The sequence below is a fragment of the Hordeum vulgare genome, chromosome 7H (assembly GCF_904849725.1).
Source record: "Hordeum vulgare subsp. vulgare chromosome 7H, MorexV3_pseudomolecules_assembly, whole genome shotgun sequence".
Lineage (NCBI taxonomy): Eukaryota > Viridiplantae > Streptophyta > Magnoliopsida > Poales > Poaceae > Hordeum > Hordeum vulgare.
The window spans coordinates 8,981,633-9,000,649 of record NC_058524.1 but is presented as its reverse complement, the minus strand read 5'-3'; the positions used below and the strand labels follow the sequence as shown (position 1 = coordinate 9,000,649).

The following is a 19,017-nucleotide window of genomic DNA, read 5'->3' as shown; positions in this document are numbered from 1 at the left end:
ATTTCTATTTTAATAGGATCATATGAAAGATTTTAGAACAAAACTAGCTGTCATTTTAGTGGACTCGGAGTTGAATGATGATAATATAAGAAATCGAGACATGGAAGATGACGAAAACAATATAGATCCCACGGATTGTATGATTCTGGATGAACCCCCTCAAAATCTCAAAACATCGAATACATCATCAGATGTTGAGTTCATCTCACAGTCATATATCCTTTCACCGTATGTGAACCCAACAAACGATGACTTAATAGACGAACTATGCTTGTTCATCAGTATGGTTGATGATGACGCTTTACTAGAGTAAGCCATGTTCTTTTAGTTCATTGCTGCTGTCTAATAAATTACTCTGATGTCATTATAATTGACAAAATTTTGATTTTACAGGACCGAATGGGTGAAAAGCTCTGATCCTTACCCTATCAGCTTAAAGTTGAGACAAATAAAAAAAACTAAACAACGATGAATATATGGATATTGATTGCTTTAACATGGCTGTGCGGATACTAGCGCGCCACGAAGTCCAACTTCTCAGAGACATTCCATCTCACTACATGGATCAAAACTTTTGTGTAAGTTACTATAATTGCCTTTTACATTTTCTTTTCCTCATAGAACTATTGTTTTCTTATTTCTATTTTAGTCCATGTTCCACTATGCACGAGACCCAAGTCATCATGAAAATATGGACAATGCTACGTTTAAACGATTGTTTCATAGCTGGCCTGACAGCAAAGAGTATAATATCTCACAGTGTGATATGGTAAGATTTTAAATTTTCATTTCTAACAGTGGTTTATTTGCTTTAAATTAACATCAAAGGTATTTATAAATGTATGCATCATTGCAGATTTTTTTGCCTTGGGATATTTTTGGACTGTTTCTATTGTTTGTCTTGGATCAAGATAAAAAAGTTATCTCTATTTTTGATCCGATACCAATACCTACTTTGGGAAAGAATATACTTAAAACAGTGGTCAGTAACCTAAACCTCGCACTCCAAGTTGCAAACCCTGCATTCAAGGACGACATCTCCAAATGGGAATGTATAGTTCCGGTTGTTCCAACAAACTCACACTGGTATGAATCTTTTTAATGCATTATAATATTAAATAATTCTTTCATTCAACGCACGTTTGGAGATTTATTTCATACATGTAGTGCCTTGTCAGGGTATTTGGTTTTTAACTACATGCACTCATTGTGCGATGGAGAGCTATATTTTCCTGTACCCCAGGTGAGTATTTACACCATGCTTATTTTTATACACATTGCACATACAAACTTGTTATAACAATGTTCTCTAATGCATATGTAGGACTGTTTTGAACTGAGGAAGCGATTTCTGGTGCATATTTTAAAGTATGAAGAAAATGAATCTAAAAACAATATCCCATACATTGAAGGAAGCATCATAGATCGCATCTATAGATGGACTTTCATTGCTTGAAAAGATGGACCATCAAGACGTGCTTAGTCCTGATTTTTAAAACATATTTCTGTAAAAAATATTGTGTGGTCATTAATTTTCTGCGGAGACATGTTTCCTGATCGTATGTTACGCACGTTCTCATATTGTTTTAAATAAAGGTCATATTGTTTTATATAAGACACCGATAAATTGCTTGATAAAAAAACTCAAATATGTTTTACTATTGATTATTATAGGTGTGTTGGAACACAAATATGTCACAATTTTGAAAATACAATTTCAGTGACATAAAAACATTTTGTACCTGTCTGACAAAAATCAGAAATTTATTTAGGGATCATCTTCTATAAATCAACAGTAGTTACTACTAAGTTAATGAAGGGATCATCTTCTATAAATCAACAGTAGTTACTACTAAGTTATGTAGAAATTTGTTATCAAGTAGAACAAAGAGTTGTGACATAAGCTTGATTGGTTGTTACAGAAGATAAGCCCCAAAACATATGAAGGTGCATTAAGTAAGCATGCACTAATGATCTCCAGTAGCTATGGTTTTATGGAAACTAGGAAGCTTAATTCATATATGAGACAAAAATTAACACAAATTACTGAAAAACCCATGATACTGGAGTACCAGTGATATTCATAGGGTAAGAGACAGCTTTCATTGAGACAATGACGACCAAGCAAAATGAAGCTGGCAAATGCACATGCATCAATTGCGTAAAATAAATACATTTTGCGTGAAATAATACCTGGTGGAATTCAATAAGCAGATCACTGGAGACTAAGTATCTTTGAACTGACAAAGCAGCTATACATCCAGATCCAGCTGCAGTAACGGCTTGCCTCCATTCATGATCCTGCAGGCAAAGATGTGTGAAAACAAAAAATATTCGTGAGAATGGGCTGAAATAATAAACAGAATATCTGAATATCTACATTTCATGGATAGGTATCTAATGATGAGTGGGTGCAAGTCTTATGTCTTAGAAAACAAATACATTGCCTTTCACTTAGGAATTTTACAGAGTACTGGGTCAGGAGTTCATTACCTGCGAAATGAATAGACAGGAGCAGCTACAAGAATCGATTTAGGGTTCATTACGGCCTCCAGGATAGCAGGCTTGCACCTCTCAGGTCTGCAGATAGCTACCGCCTGCCATAGACTTGCATGTTCCAGAAGATTCGAACATTGCTGCCGTCTGCACATCTTGCCCTTTGCCTCTCGAGCTATCCCATCTTGCTATTCGACTTCAATGTGCAAAAACAAGAAGTATATTGCTATCAAGTTCATCTGTGCTATTCGACTTTCAAGGGCTAAAAAATTAGAACGCATGAAATTTACATATGCCAAGTTGATCACCTAAGCATTGGGTTAACACAGTGGTGCTAATTTTCTTTTTCGTCCAAAACGGAACCATCCTGTCTTGAGTTTCCTATAAACAACAGTAGAATGCATAAGAATTCTACTACTAATTAACAACACACAAAGTATGACGACGAAGCTTCAGAAACTTAGCAGAGCCGGGAGCGCGAGGCGGATGAGGATCTGATGGGAGGAGCTCGCCGACGAGAGGATATCAACCTATAATTAAATAATTTTAATTGTAATAACAAATTTTGACAGAAGTTTAAACTTGAAGTTCTTTTTTTGGGGGGACAAAGGTAGCAAGCCGCTGCTGCACTATATGTTGGAATTATGCCCTAGAGGCAATAATAAATATAGTTATTATTATAATTCCTGTATCAAGATAATAGTTTATTATCCATGCTATAATTGTATTGAATGAAGACTCATTTACATGTGTGGATACATAGACAAAACACCGTCCCTAGCATGCCTCTAGTTGGCTAGCCAGTTGATCGATGATAGTCAATGTCTTCTGATTATGAACAAGGTGTTGTTGCTTGATAACTGGATCACGTCATTAGGAGAATCACGTGATGGACTAGACCCAAACTAATAGACGTAGCATGTTGATCGTGTCATTTTGTTGCTACTGTTTTCTGCGTGTCAAGTATTTATTCCTATGACCATGAGATCATATAACTCACTGACACCGGAGGAATGCTTTGTGTGTATCAAACGTCGCAACGTAACTGGGTGACTATAAAGATGCTCTACAGGTATCTCCGAAGGTGTTGGTTGAGTTAGTATGGATCAAGACTGGGATTTGTCACTCCGTGTGACGGAGAGGTTTCTCGGGGCCCACTCGGTAATACAACATCACACACAAGCCTTGCAAGCAATGTAACTTAGTGTAAGTTGCGGGATCTTGTATTACGGAACGAGTAAAGAGACTTGCCGGTAAACGAGATTAAAATAGGTATACGGATACTAACGATCGAATCTCGGGCAAGTAACATACCGAAGGACAAAGGGAATGACATACAGGATTATATGAATCCTTGGCACTGAGGTTCAAACGATAAGATCTTCGTAGAATATGTAGGATCCAATATGGGCATCCAGGTCCCGCTATTGGATATTGACCGAGGAGTCTCTTGGGTCATGTCTGCATAGTTCTCGAACCCGCAGGGTCTGCACACTTAAGGTTCGACGTTGTTTTATGCGTATTAGAGTTATATGGTTGGTTACCGAATGTTGTTCGGAGTCCCGGATGAGATCACAGACGTCACGAGGGTTTCCGGAATGGTCCGGAAACGAAGATTGATATATAGGATGACCTCATTTGATTACCGGAAGGTTTTCGGAGTTACCGGGAATGTACCGGGAATGACGAATGGGTTCCGGGGGTTCACCGGGGGGGGGGGGGGGCAACCCACCCCGGGGAATCCCTTAGGCCTTTGGAGAGACACATCAGCCCTTAGTGGGCTGGTGGGACAGCCCACAAGTGCCCTATGCGCCAAGGAGAAGAAAATCAAGAGAGAAAGAAAAAAAAAAGGAGGAGGTGGGAAGGAAGGGGGACTCCCTCCCACCAAACCTAGTCCAACTCGGTTTGGGGGGGGGGGGAGAGTCCTCCCCCTTGGACTCGGCCGACCCCCTTGGGGCTCCTTGAGCCCCAAGGCAAGGCCCCCTCCCTCCCACCTATATATACGGAGGTTTTAGGGCTGATTTGAGACGATTTTTCCACGGCAGCCCGACCACATACCTCCACGGTTTTTCCTCTAGATCGCGTTTCTGCGGAGCTCGGGCGGAGCCCTGCTGAGACAAGGTCATCACCAACCTCCGGAGCGCCGTCACGCTGCCGGAGAACTCTTCTACCTCTCCGTCTCTCTTGCTGGATCAAGAAGGCCGAGATCATCGTCGAGCTGTACGTGTGCTGAACGCGGAGGTGCCGTCCGTTCGGTACTAGATCGTGGGACTGATCGCGGGATTGTTCGCGGGGCGGATCGAGGGACGTGAGGACGTTCCACTACATCAACCGCGTTCTCTAACGCTTCTGCTGTACGGTCTACGAGGGTACGTAGATCACTCATCCCTTCTCGTAGATGGACATCACCATGATAGGTCTTCGTGCGCGTAGGAAATTTTTTGTTTCCCATGCGACGTTCCCCAACACTATATTATATGCGAGGAAATTATTACAGAGTATTGGGTCAGGAGTTCATTACCTGGGAAATGAATACACAGGAGCAGCTACAAGAATCGATTTAGGGTTCATTACGGCCTACAGGATAGCACTTAAATTAAATTTATTTGTAAAATTAAGGTAGATGTGAAGAAGATGTTAAGATACATTTTGCTTAGCTAGATTTAAGGTGGCTGACAAGTAAATTTAATTTAAGTAGATATTAAGATGTTCAAATTTCATTTACAAAAATTTAAGAACTAACCTTGTTCAAAATTGGTTTTAATGTTCTAGAGGGACCACATGTTGGAGAAGTATATAGAACCAAAATGAGCCTTGGGCTTCCATGGTATAACTTGCGGAGTGCATACTTCAAAGATAGCAAAGCTCAGGATGAAATTTGACATGAGCACCTGCATTTATATGAGGCACACTACGCATAAATATGTCTGGCACCTGTCCCTTGTGCTTTGTGTGAGTAATGTCAAAGCCCATCTCAACATCTTTGCCTTCAATCTCCTTCTTTTTCTCTTCGCGAACAGGCTGAAATTTAATCAAGTAGAGCAAAGAGTTGTGACATAAGCTTGATTGGTTGTTACAGAAGATAAGCCCCAAAACATATGAAGGTGCATTAAGTAAGGATGCACTAATGATCTCCAGTAGCTATAGTTTTATGGAAACTAGGAAGCTTAATTAATATATGAGACAAAAATTAACACAAATTACTGAAACACCCATGATACTGGAGTACCAGTGATATTCATAGGGTAAGAGACAGCTTTCATTGAGACAATGACGACCAAGCAAAATGAAGCTTGCAAATGCACATGCATCAATTGCGTAAAATAAATACATTTTGCATGAAATAATACCTGGTGGAATTCAATAAGAAGATCACTGGAGACTAAGTATCTTTCAACTGACAAAGCAGCTATACATCCAGATCCAGCTGCAGTAGTGGCTTGCCTCCATTCATGATCCTGCAGGCGAAGATGTGTGAAAACAAAAAATATTCTATCGCATGGGCTGAAATAATAAACAGAATATGGACGCGCCGCCGCCGCGCAGGGCCGTTGCGCCCGCCATCCTTCGTCCGACGCCGCGCCGCCGCGGACGCGCCCGCCGAGGTCCCGCCACGCCACCAGCACCTTCGACCTCTTCTACAACGACGGCGTCGGATCCGGCCTCCGCCCGCTCCCCGAGAGCATGTCCGGGGAGGAGATGAGGTGGGACAGTACACAGGCGACGGAGCGGACGCGGAGCAGCTCCGGCAGCGCGAGGCGGATGAGGATCTGATGGGAGGAGCTCGCCGACGAGAGGATAAGGTTTCGGTGGGGAGAGGAGTGTGCTGTGCACTGAGAGGAGAGGATAAGGTTTGGGTGGGGAGAGTGCTGTGGTGTGCACAGAGAGGAGAGGAGACGATAGGGTGGGGAGAGGCTTGGGAACCTCCCGCGGTTCGTGCGCACGGAGGGGGGGCGCCGGGCTGGCCTGCCCTGGCTGCGACGACGGCTTCCTGGTGCAGATGGACGCGCCGCCGCCGCGCAGGGCCGTTGCGCCCGCCATCCTTCGTCCGACGACGCGTCGCCGCGGACGCGCCCGCCGAGGTCCCGCCACGCCACCAGCGCAACCAGCACCTTCGACCTCTTCTACAACGACGGTGCCGGATCCGGCCTCCGCCCGCTGCCCGAGAGCATGTCCGGGGAGGAGATGAGGTGGGACAGTGCACAGGCGACGGAGCGGACGCGGAGAAGCTCCGGCAGCGCGAGGCGGATGACGATCTGATGGGCGGAGAGGATAAGGTTTCGATGCGGAGAGGAGTGTGCTGTGCACTGAGAGGAGAGGATAAGGTTTGGGTGGGGAGAGGAGAGGAGACGATAGGGTGGGGAGAGGGGGAGTGGGTGAGACTATGTGGGGGGATCGGTGGGGGGGGGGGGGGTTGGTTTGTGAGGGTTTTTTTTCACGAAATTGTTAGGTTTTTTTATAACGAGAGTGCGTGTCTTTTTTTATACCGGGAGTATGTTCTTAATTTTCTTTTTTACCTTTTTCTGTGTCTACAATGTTTATTTGTACATTGTAGTGCATAAAAATATATATTTAGTGATCAAAATATCCATATGTGATTTTTGTGCGTTGCACGTGCATGCTTACTAGTAATAATAATAATCTTTACCTAATAATAAAGAGGCTGTCGCTTCCGTCGGAAAACCCATCGAGGTGATTTTATAAAAAAGCCCTTACTGTTTATGACATTAAACTCATAGTATATATTAAATATTTTTTTAAATACTCATATCTTTTAAACCGTAACTCCAAATTTAACATATTATACATGGAATTTGATTAAAAAAATATGTAGAATTTAAATATGATATTATTTTATCTGTGAAACGTTTAATAAAAATACTATCTAGGGTGCAATCTTAATAAATAAGTCATTATTCGTCTTTCTTTCATACCGGTACTCATCCGGATTGGGGATGAACACGTCAACAAAATCAGGATTAGAGATGCCACTTGACTGATTTTTTGTACGTATTAAATCTACATACAAGCCGTGTTAAAATAGAAGACCTGTGAAATTTTAAACTACATTTTTGTAGGATAAGACCATCTTTATTTGTGTCGTAACTACAAATTCTCAGATTATAGACCATTTTTTATAAATTAAGAGCGTGTGGTATTTCTTTCTCCCATTGCAACGCATGGGCCCTTTGGCTAGTAATAATAAAGAGGCTATTGCTTCCGTCGGAAAACCCACCGCAGCATTTTTATAAAAAAGCCCCTGTAATTTTTATTATTCAACCCGCGCTCCATCATTATTTTAATAAATCAAAATGATTATAAAAAGATTAAAAGCGTGTGGTATTTTTTTCTCCCGTTGCAACGCACGGGCCTTTTTCTAGTTAGATCAAAGTGAGATGAGATAGGGTAGCCACATAGGTATGGCTAAGCACATCTCTAAGTTTGTACTTCTAATCTTAATCCATAGGGCACGCCCCAATATCACCCACCCCAGGCAACCCCAAAACAATACTAAAGAATGACTTTATAATATTTAATTTCTAATCTTAATTAGTAGTCACCCTAATTGGAGTTCCTGTATGTTTGTAAATTATACTAGACTAGAAGGGTTGGAGCGCTTTGTTGCTTTGCTGATATTATTGGGTTTTTATGAAAAAAATACTCCCTCTGTTTCGAAATAAGGCCTAAATATCGAACGAATGTCAAATTTTTTGATAGGTAAAATTGAACTTTTTCATGGTAATTTTTATTGATGTGAGGATGGCAATAAAGTTTGCGAGCATTGCAATTTCTGGGGAAAAAACATGCCATGCCCCCCTCCCCAACTAAACAATCATGGGTGTCAAGACGGTCAAACACACACTCGCCTTATGAAGAAGCAGAGCTGCTGAATTTCCTTGGTCAGTCACTCAATGTGTTAGACATCTCAGGGAACCACTTGATTCAATACTACTATTGCTAGCTCCCACCTGGTTTTGAAACTCAACGACGGTAATGGCCACCTGAAGTAAATCCTATTCAGAATAATGATCTCATACAAGTGTATCAAAATTCTGTGCAACTACAACTTGCATGCTAGATCTAGAGGTAGGCAGTGTTGTCAGTTACCATAAACCAACCCTAGGGAGCAACCTGAGGTTCTCCAGTTCATTGTAATGACCCCCATCCCCTGGCAATAGGCCGTCTAGCGTATGGACTACCATAAATGTCGTCAACTGTGCATGTCGCTATTTGAGCGAGCTTTATCTCAGCCCAAGCTTCCTCAAGAGGCCTCACAAAGTAGATGCAGTTGGTCTTGCCTTTCATTGTTGCGGTTTTAGCTATCTATCGGTTTCTCTCCTTCAGTAGCAAAGTATATGTGTGCATGCATTCGTCAAATTTTATGGAGACTTCCCACAATTTGTATCAAGCGAGGTCTAAGATTTTAAGCCACACTTCCCCAGGAGGCGACCCCCTATTAGCACATTGGGATGGGCCATCTAGTCATTGGTTAGTGAAGCGATGAGGAGCAGTGGCGATAGAGGAGTGAGGAGAAGACGACGAGGATGCTATCATCAGTGAGGCGATGAGTGACCCCCGCTCAATGGTACTAGAAGGAGACGATAAAATTACAAGCCATCATCAAGCTGTGCATTTCAGTTTTTGCTAGGTGTGTCCAAGAGCTCACTTTTGTGAAAGTTGAGTAGCATCACTTGTAAAGGAAAATTTTGAGCAAGACCGGGTAGAAAAAAGAAAATTTGACCTTGCGTGCCCGTTCATGATCAAGAGTTTCTGCCGAGTTCATATACGATGAACTTGAGTTGCACATATATGATGCATTATGTTGCCGCTAGATAGTGGGTGTCATTCAGTAACATATGGTACGGGTGACAAAGTGAAGGTTTTAAGGTGTGACAAGTGAAGAGTCTCTGTGTATGCAGGCTGATAAGAAGACGAAGACCAGCGTAAAGATGTATGCGCACTAGTTAAATTGAGTTCATACTACAGTACACTGATGACACTATTCTATTTATGAAACATGATGTTGCAAAGACCAAAAATATGAAATTGGTCCTTTGTTTGTTTGAACAGTTGTCTGGCTTGAAGATAAATTTTCACAAAAGTGAACTGTTTTTGCTTTGTGAAGGCCAAAGAAGAGCAGGATACATATAAACAACTATTCGGGTGCGCCTAAGGTAGATTGTCGTTCAGCTATCTAGGCATACCAATACATCATCGAAAGTTATCTAACAAGGAATGAAAGTGTATCGAGGACTGGTTCGAGAAAAAACTGAGTTGCTGGAAGGGCAAGCTGTTATCTTATGGAGGCAGGCTGGTCTTGATTAATTCAGTACTCACTACTCACTAGCATGTCAATGTTCCTTCTTTTCTTTTTTGAGATACCTGTTGGGGTTTGAAAAAGATTGGACTTGTATAGATCTCGTTTCTTTTGGCAGAGTGACGAGGTCAAAAGAAAATATAGACTTTCTCGCTGGGATATTATCTGTAGACCCATAGAGCAAGGAGGTCTTGGGATTGAGAATTTAGAGGTCAAGAACAAATGTCTTCTTAGCAAATGGTTGTATAGACTGTCTATAGAGTCTGAAGGCATGTGGGTACAAATTTTGAGAAATAAGTACTTGCATGCTAAAACCTTGGCTCAGTTCACTTTGAAATCCGACGACTCACCCTTTTGGAAAGGACTAATGAGAACGAAAGCATCGTTTTTTCATAGGTCTAAGTTTATCATTGACAATGGTGTGTCCACGAGGTTTCGGGAAGACACGTGGCTGGGGGAGACATCGCTAGCCACACAATATTCGGCTCTATATAATATTGTGCAGCGTAAGGAAGCCTATGTTGCGACTGTCCTACAGTCCGCTCCTCTGAACAATCAGTTCCAAAGGAGTTTGCTGGGAGAGCGATGGCTGACTTGGCTTGATCTAGTCAGGAGGCTGATGTAGGTTAATCTATCGGATGAGGTTGATAGACTCCACTAGAAACCATCTAAGAATGGCATCTTTTCGGTGAAATCGATGTACTTGGGCCTCATTGATTCAGGATCATTGCCCAAATTGATGCATATTTGGAATATGAAAGTTCCTTTAAGAATCAAAATTTTCATGTGGTTTGTTCACAAGAAAGTGATTCTCAGTAAGGATAATTTGGCAAAACGTAATTGGGCCGGAAACACAAGATGTGGCTTCTTTGATCAACTTGAGACTGTCAAACACCTGTTTCTCGACTGCTCCTTAGCAAAAATTCTTTGGAGATCCATTCACATATAGCTTTTAATATTACACCTTCAAGTAGCATTCACACGTTGTTTGGGACGTGGCTAGATGGAGTTGACATTTTCATGGCAAGACATTTTCGCATAGGAGTTTGTGCGTTACTTTGGGCTATATGGAACAGCAGAAATGACATGGTCTTTAACAAGCAAAATCATACCAATTTTTTGCAGGTTCTGTACCCGGAAACTTCTTTGATCCATACTTGGTCGTTACTCACTCCTACGGAGCACACGAAGCTTTTGGCTACTGGATCTACCCGATGGGAGATGGTAGCTCAGGATATCTACAACCAGTTTAGATGACCGTTCAATAGAAGAATAGGTGGATAGGCTTCTAGTCCTATTTTACGCCGACTGTGGCTTTTTATTTTATTTCGGAGTTTCTTCGTAAGCTCATACTGGATTGCAGAATTTTTGTTCGTTGTTTTAATAAAGAGGCCGTATGCATCTCTCTAATGCAGAGGCCGGAAGTGAGCCTCCTTTTCTAAAAAGAAAAGTTAAATTGAGTTCTTGTCCGAGACTATGCATTTGATCTGCATGTAGCACTCTAAGATGTGACCGTATGGTCGATAGTCCCGATGATGTGTTGGTTTCATGTTTAACGAATGAAAAGTTTAAATTAAGAGGTGATTGTTGTAATCCAAACATTCAGTAATACTATGTGTTTGATTTTGGTTAAATATGGAGATCAGCTTTGCCATGTAACTAGATTAGATATAAGTAAATTTGAGACCATCCAAGAGTAGTAGCATAGCTGTGTCCTAGTGCTACATGCAGAGATACATGCATGTTTAGTGATTTATGCATGTTTAGGCGACGTCGGTGTTGGAAATAATCTTGCCATGTGCCTTGTGCAAGTCATATGTGCATGACTGCATGCATGTAGTTTGCTAGCCGACCGAGTATGTTAGTTAGTTAGCTAGACGTGAGGTTGTTAGCTAGCATTTGGCGTGTGTTTGCATGTTGTCCTAGTCTTGTGCACCTCGGAGTGCTTCTAGGAGTGGGAGAGAGGGTCATGTGTTAGTGGTTAGTGGAGTATGCGTGTGTGGCTTGTGTACTGCCTATTTAGTTGACAAATGAATGAGAAGAGGCCGAGAGGGCTGGAGCCAAAATGTAGCCTTTGTGTTGGCCAAGGAAGAGTGCCTCGGCAAAGCTTTGTGCTCTTCCTTCTCGTGTGTGTGTGGGTATCCCTGTGTTCTTGAGAGAAGAGAGAGAGAGAGAGAGAGCTGTGAGAGGTAGTTTAGAGGAAAAGAAGAAGGCGCTGAGGAGCAGCGCAGCGAGAGGTAGAAGAAGACCGGCACAGCGAGAGGTGGCGCCAACAGTCGGTTTAGTTTGTGTACGTGTACGTCTAACGTTCAGGCTTAGGTCGGCTGGCTAGGTGTACAACTTGGTCCTATATATACATGGGTGTGCCCTAGTGTTGTAACAAGAAAATTGAGAAGAAATAACGAGAAATCAAAGAATACAAGACGCGCCCTTAGCTAACAAATTTTGTGTGCATGCGTTTTGTCGAATTTCATGTGATCAATCGTTAGACGAGTTGCAACAAAGCAAGTTAGGACTTCTTCTCAATTTTTTTTCTCTTTTACCCCGAACTAAAGGTTTCATGTTTTACTACATCGAGTATCTTTCATTGTGCATCAAAATGACTGAATGCATCTAAAGAAATATCTTATATATACCCCTATACAGTGGCGGATCTACGGGTGGTGGGCTCCCCACAAATAATTTGCAAAACATTTTTTACAAGTGCATTCATATGTATATTCCATACTTTATTAGCCATTCTAATGTATTTTGATGAAAAAAATGTACCCTTTATTATGTTGCCCCCATTGTTCTAAATACGCCACTGCCCGTATATGAATCTTGATCATTTGAATGCTACCTTCAGATTTTAACGCTAGGCCGAACCAGCCCAGCGAACAATAAGATTTGTTTTTGACTGAAAGAAGGGCTTGACTGATTGAGTATGGATGGGCTTAGCAGCAGACAGCAACCATGGAGGATTACAAACTCATAGCTCGTGATGCATGCGCACATACTGTACCAAAGCAAAAAAATTAGTTCAGTAAAGATCAATTTCACAAGATTAGAGCATAGCTCCATTGCAATCCTTGACATGTAAAGAGCATCCTATGAGTCACGTCGTCCTCTAGTAATGCATGGTTATCATATCAACTCATATAACATTACAAAAAAAGTTCCAGGGAACAATTAATTGAGTAAAGCATGGAGCGTGTGAATGGAAAAGCTAATTTATACCTAACACATGTACAAGAGTATAGAATGGGTTTCACAAAAAGATATGCGACCCAAACGCTTGACATGTAAAGTGATGATTGATGAGTCATATCCACGTGATATGTGTCGAAAAGTACATTCGATGATCATCCAAGATTAGACTTGTAGTGCCACCTAACACAAAAATACGAGATAATCAGTTTGAAAGCACTCGATTTCTTTTGTAAATTAATATAGGAATGGAATGCAGCAAACCAGACCATGACAACTATAAGTACGCATGTACCATGAAGATCCTCCTCCATCAACCTTCAGACAGCCACAAACAACAAACCAACTTGAGGCTAGACACCATGAAGACAGTGTTCATCCTCGCTCTTGCAGCATCCACCACCATTGCCCAGTTGGAAACCACCTGCCAGGGCTTAGGACAATGCCAACACCAACAACAACCCGGGCAAAAACTGTTGCTGGATCAGATGAAGCCATGTGTGACTTTCCTACAACATCAGTGCAACCCAATGAGAACACCATTCCCCCAAACACAGGGAGAGCAACATAGCAGTTGCCAAACCGTGCAACAACAATGCTGCCGACAACTGGCGCATATCCCAGAGCAAATCCGGTGCAAGGCCATCCATAGCATGGAAGATGCTATGATGCGACAACAACACCAACAACAATGGAAGGAGCCCCAACATCAAGCACAACTTAAGAGCATACGGATGTCGCTTCGGACCCTGCCATCTATGTGCAAGACCTATGTCCCGGTACAGTGCCAACAACAACAACAATTGGGGCAACAACAACAACAACAACTGCAGGATCAATTGAAGCCATGTGCAACCTTCCTACAACATCAGTGTATCCCATTGATAATGACATTCCCCCAAACACCGGTGCAGAAGCCTACCAGCTGCCAGAACGTGCAATCCAAATGCTGCCGGCAGCTAGCACAAATCCCAGAGCAATTCCGATGCCAAGCCATCCACGGTGTGGCAGAGGCTATCAGGCAACAACACCACCACCAACCACAACATGAAGCACAACTTGAGAGCCTAAGGATGTCACTTCACGTCATACCGTCGATGTGCAAAATCTACATCCCTGTACAATGCCCCGCCGCCACCACCACCCCCTACAACATTCTCATGGCAGCTACCTATACCGGTGGTACTTGCTAGTTGATCAATGTAGCAGTTGCAAAAAAAAATGTCATGCATCATCATGTGTGACTAGTACTAGTTGCAACATGGAAATAATGAACATGTGTTCCTGCATGAAGCATTTGTCTAAATAAATCTACGTCTTTGCATGATAGATTAAGTCCGTGAATCTTCTTATTGAACCCAACCATGACCATGCTTTGTATATCTCCCACTAAATCAATAGTTCATAGCCAGAAAAAAATATACTACACATCTTTATAGAATGAAGGCTCAAGAAGGACCTGACTTTTGAATTAAAAAAGTCTCAGCCGGCTAGGAATTACACCGACCATCCAACAAGAAAAAAAGGATGCATAAATAGTGTTGCCGAAGCAGCTTACAAGCACTAAAGGCAACAAGTACTCTAGAGATAACAAAACTATGCACTAACTTGATGTCCATGGAGTCCTCAAAACGCAAGGGGACCAGAGCAAACAGATTGAAACTTCAATTGGAGACATAGCCCATGGGCGGAGCAACACAGCCTCATCTACTTCAAGAAGTAAAAGCCGCATTGTACCAGTCCTCTCCAAATGCAAAGGGGAAAACCGTCCCTCGCTTTGGATCGTAGGGAGCCGGACAACCAGTAGATTCTCAGCCTGAACACACTACTACACTAAGAACACCATATGAAGAGCCACAATAGTGCTCATAGATCTAGTCACGAAGAGGAAAAATTGCTAAAGGTTAAGGTGCATGAACAAACATTCTAGGAAGAAGCTGAGTCAATCATAATAAGAACCATACCAGGCCCGCCTACATCAGGACCATGTCCATGCTATACGTCATACTTCTAGCGATAAAGGGGACTAAATGACCGACGAGCAAGCACAAACAGACCAGGCTTCAAACACCAAGGAAATCGGAAAATCATGAATTTTGCAAGACGAACCATCAAACATCACCTCCTTCCTTGAAGACTCTACACACCCAAATCAACTCGCGAAGCACCTGCACAGCCCCAACTAGCATGTCGCCCTGCTTCCGCCGTCACCCGGTCTTAGACAGACCAAAGTGGCACCTAGAAGAAGGTGACGATGCATGTCGCGCCACTGCCGCCGGTCTTGGACAGAAATAGTTTCTCACCCGAGTGGGAGGGAATGGGATCGTACATCGATGACAACTCTAAGAAGGGGAATAACACCGGGTAATGTTGCTGTTGTCGTGCCGGAGAACTAGCCAAGGAATTCCCTCGGTCCGAGGATGAACCTCCAGGAAATCACACCATCAATGGATTGGGCGACTTGCGGCTGTCGGCAACCAGATCTATCGGGAAAGAGCAAGAAACAAGGAGGAGGGATGCAACCTTAAGATCCCACACAATCCGGGAGGCCGAGCCCCCTGTCACTCACTACACATAATGTTGAGGAACATCCATGACACTACCCGCCGTAGATACGGTGCCGACGTGCCACCCGAGGCCACCGGCTTAGTGTCCATTATATCGCCCTCCGTGTGGACTTCGCCGGAGGCCTCCTCGAGCTGCAGGGACGAAGGAAGCGAAGGGGACGGAGGGCCGGTGGCTTGGATTCCATCGCCACCGTGTTGCCTAGAGTGGAGCGACGATGGGGCTGCCTTTGGAAGAAATTAAGCTCTGTCAGCGTCAAGACGGTGCACATGAGGAACATACACATATGAACGAGATCTATAAAAGAAAAGTTAACAATTTTAAACCAGTGTTGGCATTACAAAAATTCTTTTTTAGTACTGATAAACCTCGGAAACCGGAAATCTCAAAAGCATCTTAACAGACTAAACCATCACTTTATAAAAAATTGAAGATAGAGCTACAACTGTTCTCGAGTATGATATACTTCCTATAGTCCATCGTGCAACCATGAATTGCTGCGAGCAGAGTTTGAATCGCATCTCTACTTTAATTGGGCAAGATTAGATCCCTACTTGATTTTTTTTTCTATAAGAACCTCTGACATACTGCTATGGGACCTCCAACCATGGACGTGCGCCCTGTCTACCGGCCTCATCGCGCCCGTTCGTCGGCGAGGGGGCGGAACCGGCAGCGCTGGGAGCCCCATTCAGCGTGTGGCGTGCTGGCGATCCCCCCCTCCCCCCCCCCCCCCCTAATCTTTTTATGGAAATTGCAGGTACCACATGTCCTCACTCGACGAGGTTCTTCCGAAAAAACAGAGGGAGATACAAATTATTTGACTAAGAACAATAGACAAATACATTAGTACATATATTCAACTAGTACGCAATATTTCTGTATAAATCATTAATAAGCCAAAAGTTTGGAAGTACAAGGTGATAGATCCCGTGGATCTTAGGCTAGATGTGTTCGGATGATGTGGTAGATTAATTACCTTATCCCGTACTCGATGAGTTCCCTCCGGTGACCGTCGTGAGGTGGTGACGACGGTGGGGAAGGCGAGAGATCCGGTAGTGGCGGTGATGGACTTCCCATCGCTTCAGTGCTACCCTCTGGATCGGATTAGGGTTAGGAGTGGGGAACCAGTGGCGGCGGCGAACCTCGTAACCCTTGCCATGGTCCCCACTTCCTCTACATATAGCACTGCGCGACAGGGGCCCACCAGCCTTGCTTGGGTTGGACGCCCCCGATCAGGGCGTGAGTCAAGGTCCAATGGGCTGTTGGGCCCATTGAAAAAGAGATCAACCTAACATTCTCCCCCTTGATCTCATCATATACTTTTAACTTTACCCGTTTCATAACAGATCAATACATAGGGCATGTTTCATCGTCACGGCTCAATTGCCGATGGAACCAGACAACCACAATGTACCTCTCTATTTTTGAGACAGATTCTTTAACCTTGGGCCCTTTGTTGTCCGGAAATATTAGACTATACCATAAAACCCATGTCGACTGTGTGTTCTCCGAACGCACTGGGCGGTAAGCCTTTGATAAGCAGATCTGCAAACACTTGTTTGTAGCTTTTATGCTTTCAAGCATTTTTCCATAATTCCGGACTTTCTTCTTCATAACACATAACTCTTTGTCAGTGTGTTTGGCATCAACACTTGACTCGTTGTGACAGGAGCGAAAGATCTTAAAATGATAATCGTCGTTGTCAACCATTATCCACTCCGGGTACAGGTAGCCTTAACCACGTCGCCCGTCCCTCAGCCTCATATCAAGCTATAACATATCATTGCATCACATGAAGACAATCGTTTTACTCATTTGGAAATTTTCCACACAAAACTCCGAGTATGAAAGTTAGCGACAATTGTGGATTTCGCTATACATTTCACAAGTCCTCCTTTGTACTCACAATGTTTTGAGAGCACTTATTTCTTTCAGCATGAGGCCGATATCTTTGAATCCATTCCATTGATTTATCTATGGACCGGACATTGCCAAAACAACCCGGATATATACGTGAACTGTGTCAGGGTAATATCTTGAGCTTCCAACAACTGAAGCATATGGTACCATATCCGTTTACAATCTTTTCTTATTAACTTTTGGAACATTATAGTTTCCACTATCATTACCCTTGACTATAAGAACAGGCGTATGTTTTCTCGTATGCATACTTTAGAGATCTTTCTTAGCATGTCCATGCGACATTCCTAATACCCCCTTTTATTCTTTTGAACTTTGAGGATAAGAACTTCTTCTCTCCTCCTGCAGTAGATTGACATCACCACTAGCAAGTAGGACATCATCCACATGCATAGGAATTTGGAAACGAATTTCCCATTCTATGACTTTGCATGAATGCAATTGTCCTCTCGTTTTCTTTGCACAAAATCTTTCGATTTAAGTCATGTTTTACACCTTTACATATTTCCTTTGGAGTCACATTTGCCTTGTAGACCCTTCATAAAGTCTATGTTAGTGAAATTCAAATGATGGAATTCCACTAACATAGACTTTATAGTAGTCACAAGTATCTGATTTTCACATGCCTAGAGACCATCAAAATCTCAGGTACTGGCACTTATTTCATATGGGGTTGTCGTTGCTCTGTCATTGCCAAGAGGCAAATTCATTCTATAGTCACCCATTTCCAAAAGGCAATAGGTTTTACAGGGACCTGTATCACAAGATCCCTTGTAGAGCTAACAACAGGTGTTGTATAGGTCATACAACATGCTCCCCCAGATTACTTCATCTTCACTCAAGAAATGACGTATCTTTAAACTTTCTTCTTTATGGCACTTTTAAGCACCACTGTTGTATTTCTTTTCTTTAGGGGTATCATAATGACGGTATTCAGATGACTGTCGTACTCCCCTTGACAATCATATTCTTCATTAATGGATCACTTTAGATGCATAACGTGCATCACATCATCTAAAGTACAGAGGAGTCATGAATGTATTTCATGTCTCTTTCTCCCCCTCGAAATGTGGCAAGAACTTTTCTGCCACAATTTCGAAACCCATTCACAGCTCTTGTGAAATGAGGAAACTTCGATTATCTAGCTCATTCATCTTATCACTTCATGTAAAATGAAGTTATAAGTTAACTAGTATGGGAGTACTTTTTCCTCATTTCATTTTAGAAACTCAACAGAGTTCTTTATCATTGTCTCTTTTGCAAGTCACACTTGCATATCATTCTTGTCTTTAGGTTCGTCTGTTACTTTTATCCTTTCTGGATTTAGTGATTGCATAATGACCGTTACACATAAGGTGTACGGTCGATAATAGGAAAGCTTAATAGCTACTCCATACTTTTCTCCCATAGTGGGACACATTAACCGCACATGAGTCATCATAACTTTCTCCTGTCATACAGGATAAGACCTTTGCCAAAATTTCTCCCGCCATACACGGATTGTTGACATAATACAATGTCAACTTTAC

The 19,017-nt window shown here is 42.6% G+C and overlaps 1 protein-coding gene and 1 long non-coding RNA gene across 2 annotated transcripts; one reads left to right on the top strand and one right to left on the bottom strand.

Annotated features, from left to right (window-relative positions):
* Positions 1-5,250: 5,250 nt before the first annotated feature.
* LOC123411215 lies at positions 5,251-5,944 on the bottom strand. Its single transcript, XR_006613201.1, has 3 exons — positions 5,847-5,944; positions 5,431-5,517; positions 5,251-5,344 (listed from the first exon to the last, which is right to left on the bottom strand). It is a non-coding gene; the product is annotated as an uncharacterized LOC123411215 (long non-coding RNA).
* A 7,323-nt stretch (positions 5,945-13,267) lies between these two features.
* On the top strand, positions 13,268-14,292 carry LOC123410516 (avenin-like b6). Its single transcript, XM_045103463.1, has one exon. The coding sequence runs from the start codon at positions 13,300-13,302 to the stop codon at positions 14,194-14,196; it is 897 nt and encodes a 298-aa protein (XP_044959398.1). The 5' UTR covers positions 13,268-13,299; the 3' UTR covers positions 14,197-14,292.
* Positions 14,293-19,017: the final 4,725 nt, after the last annotated feature.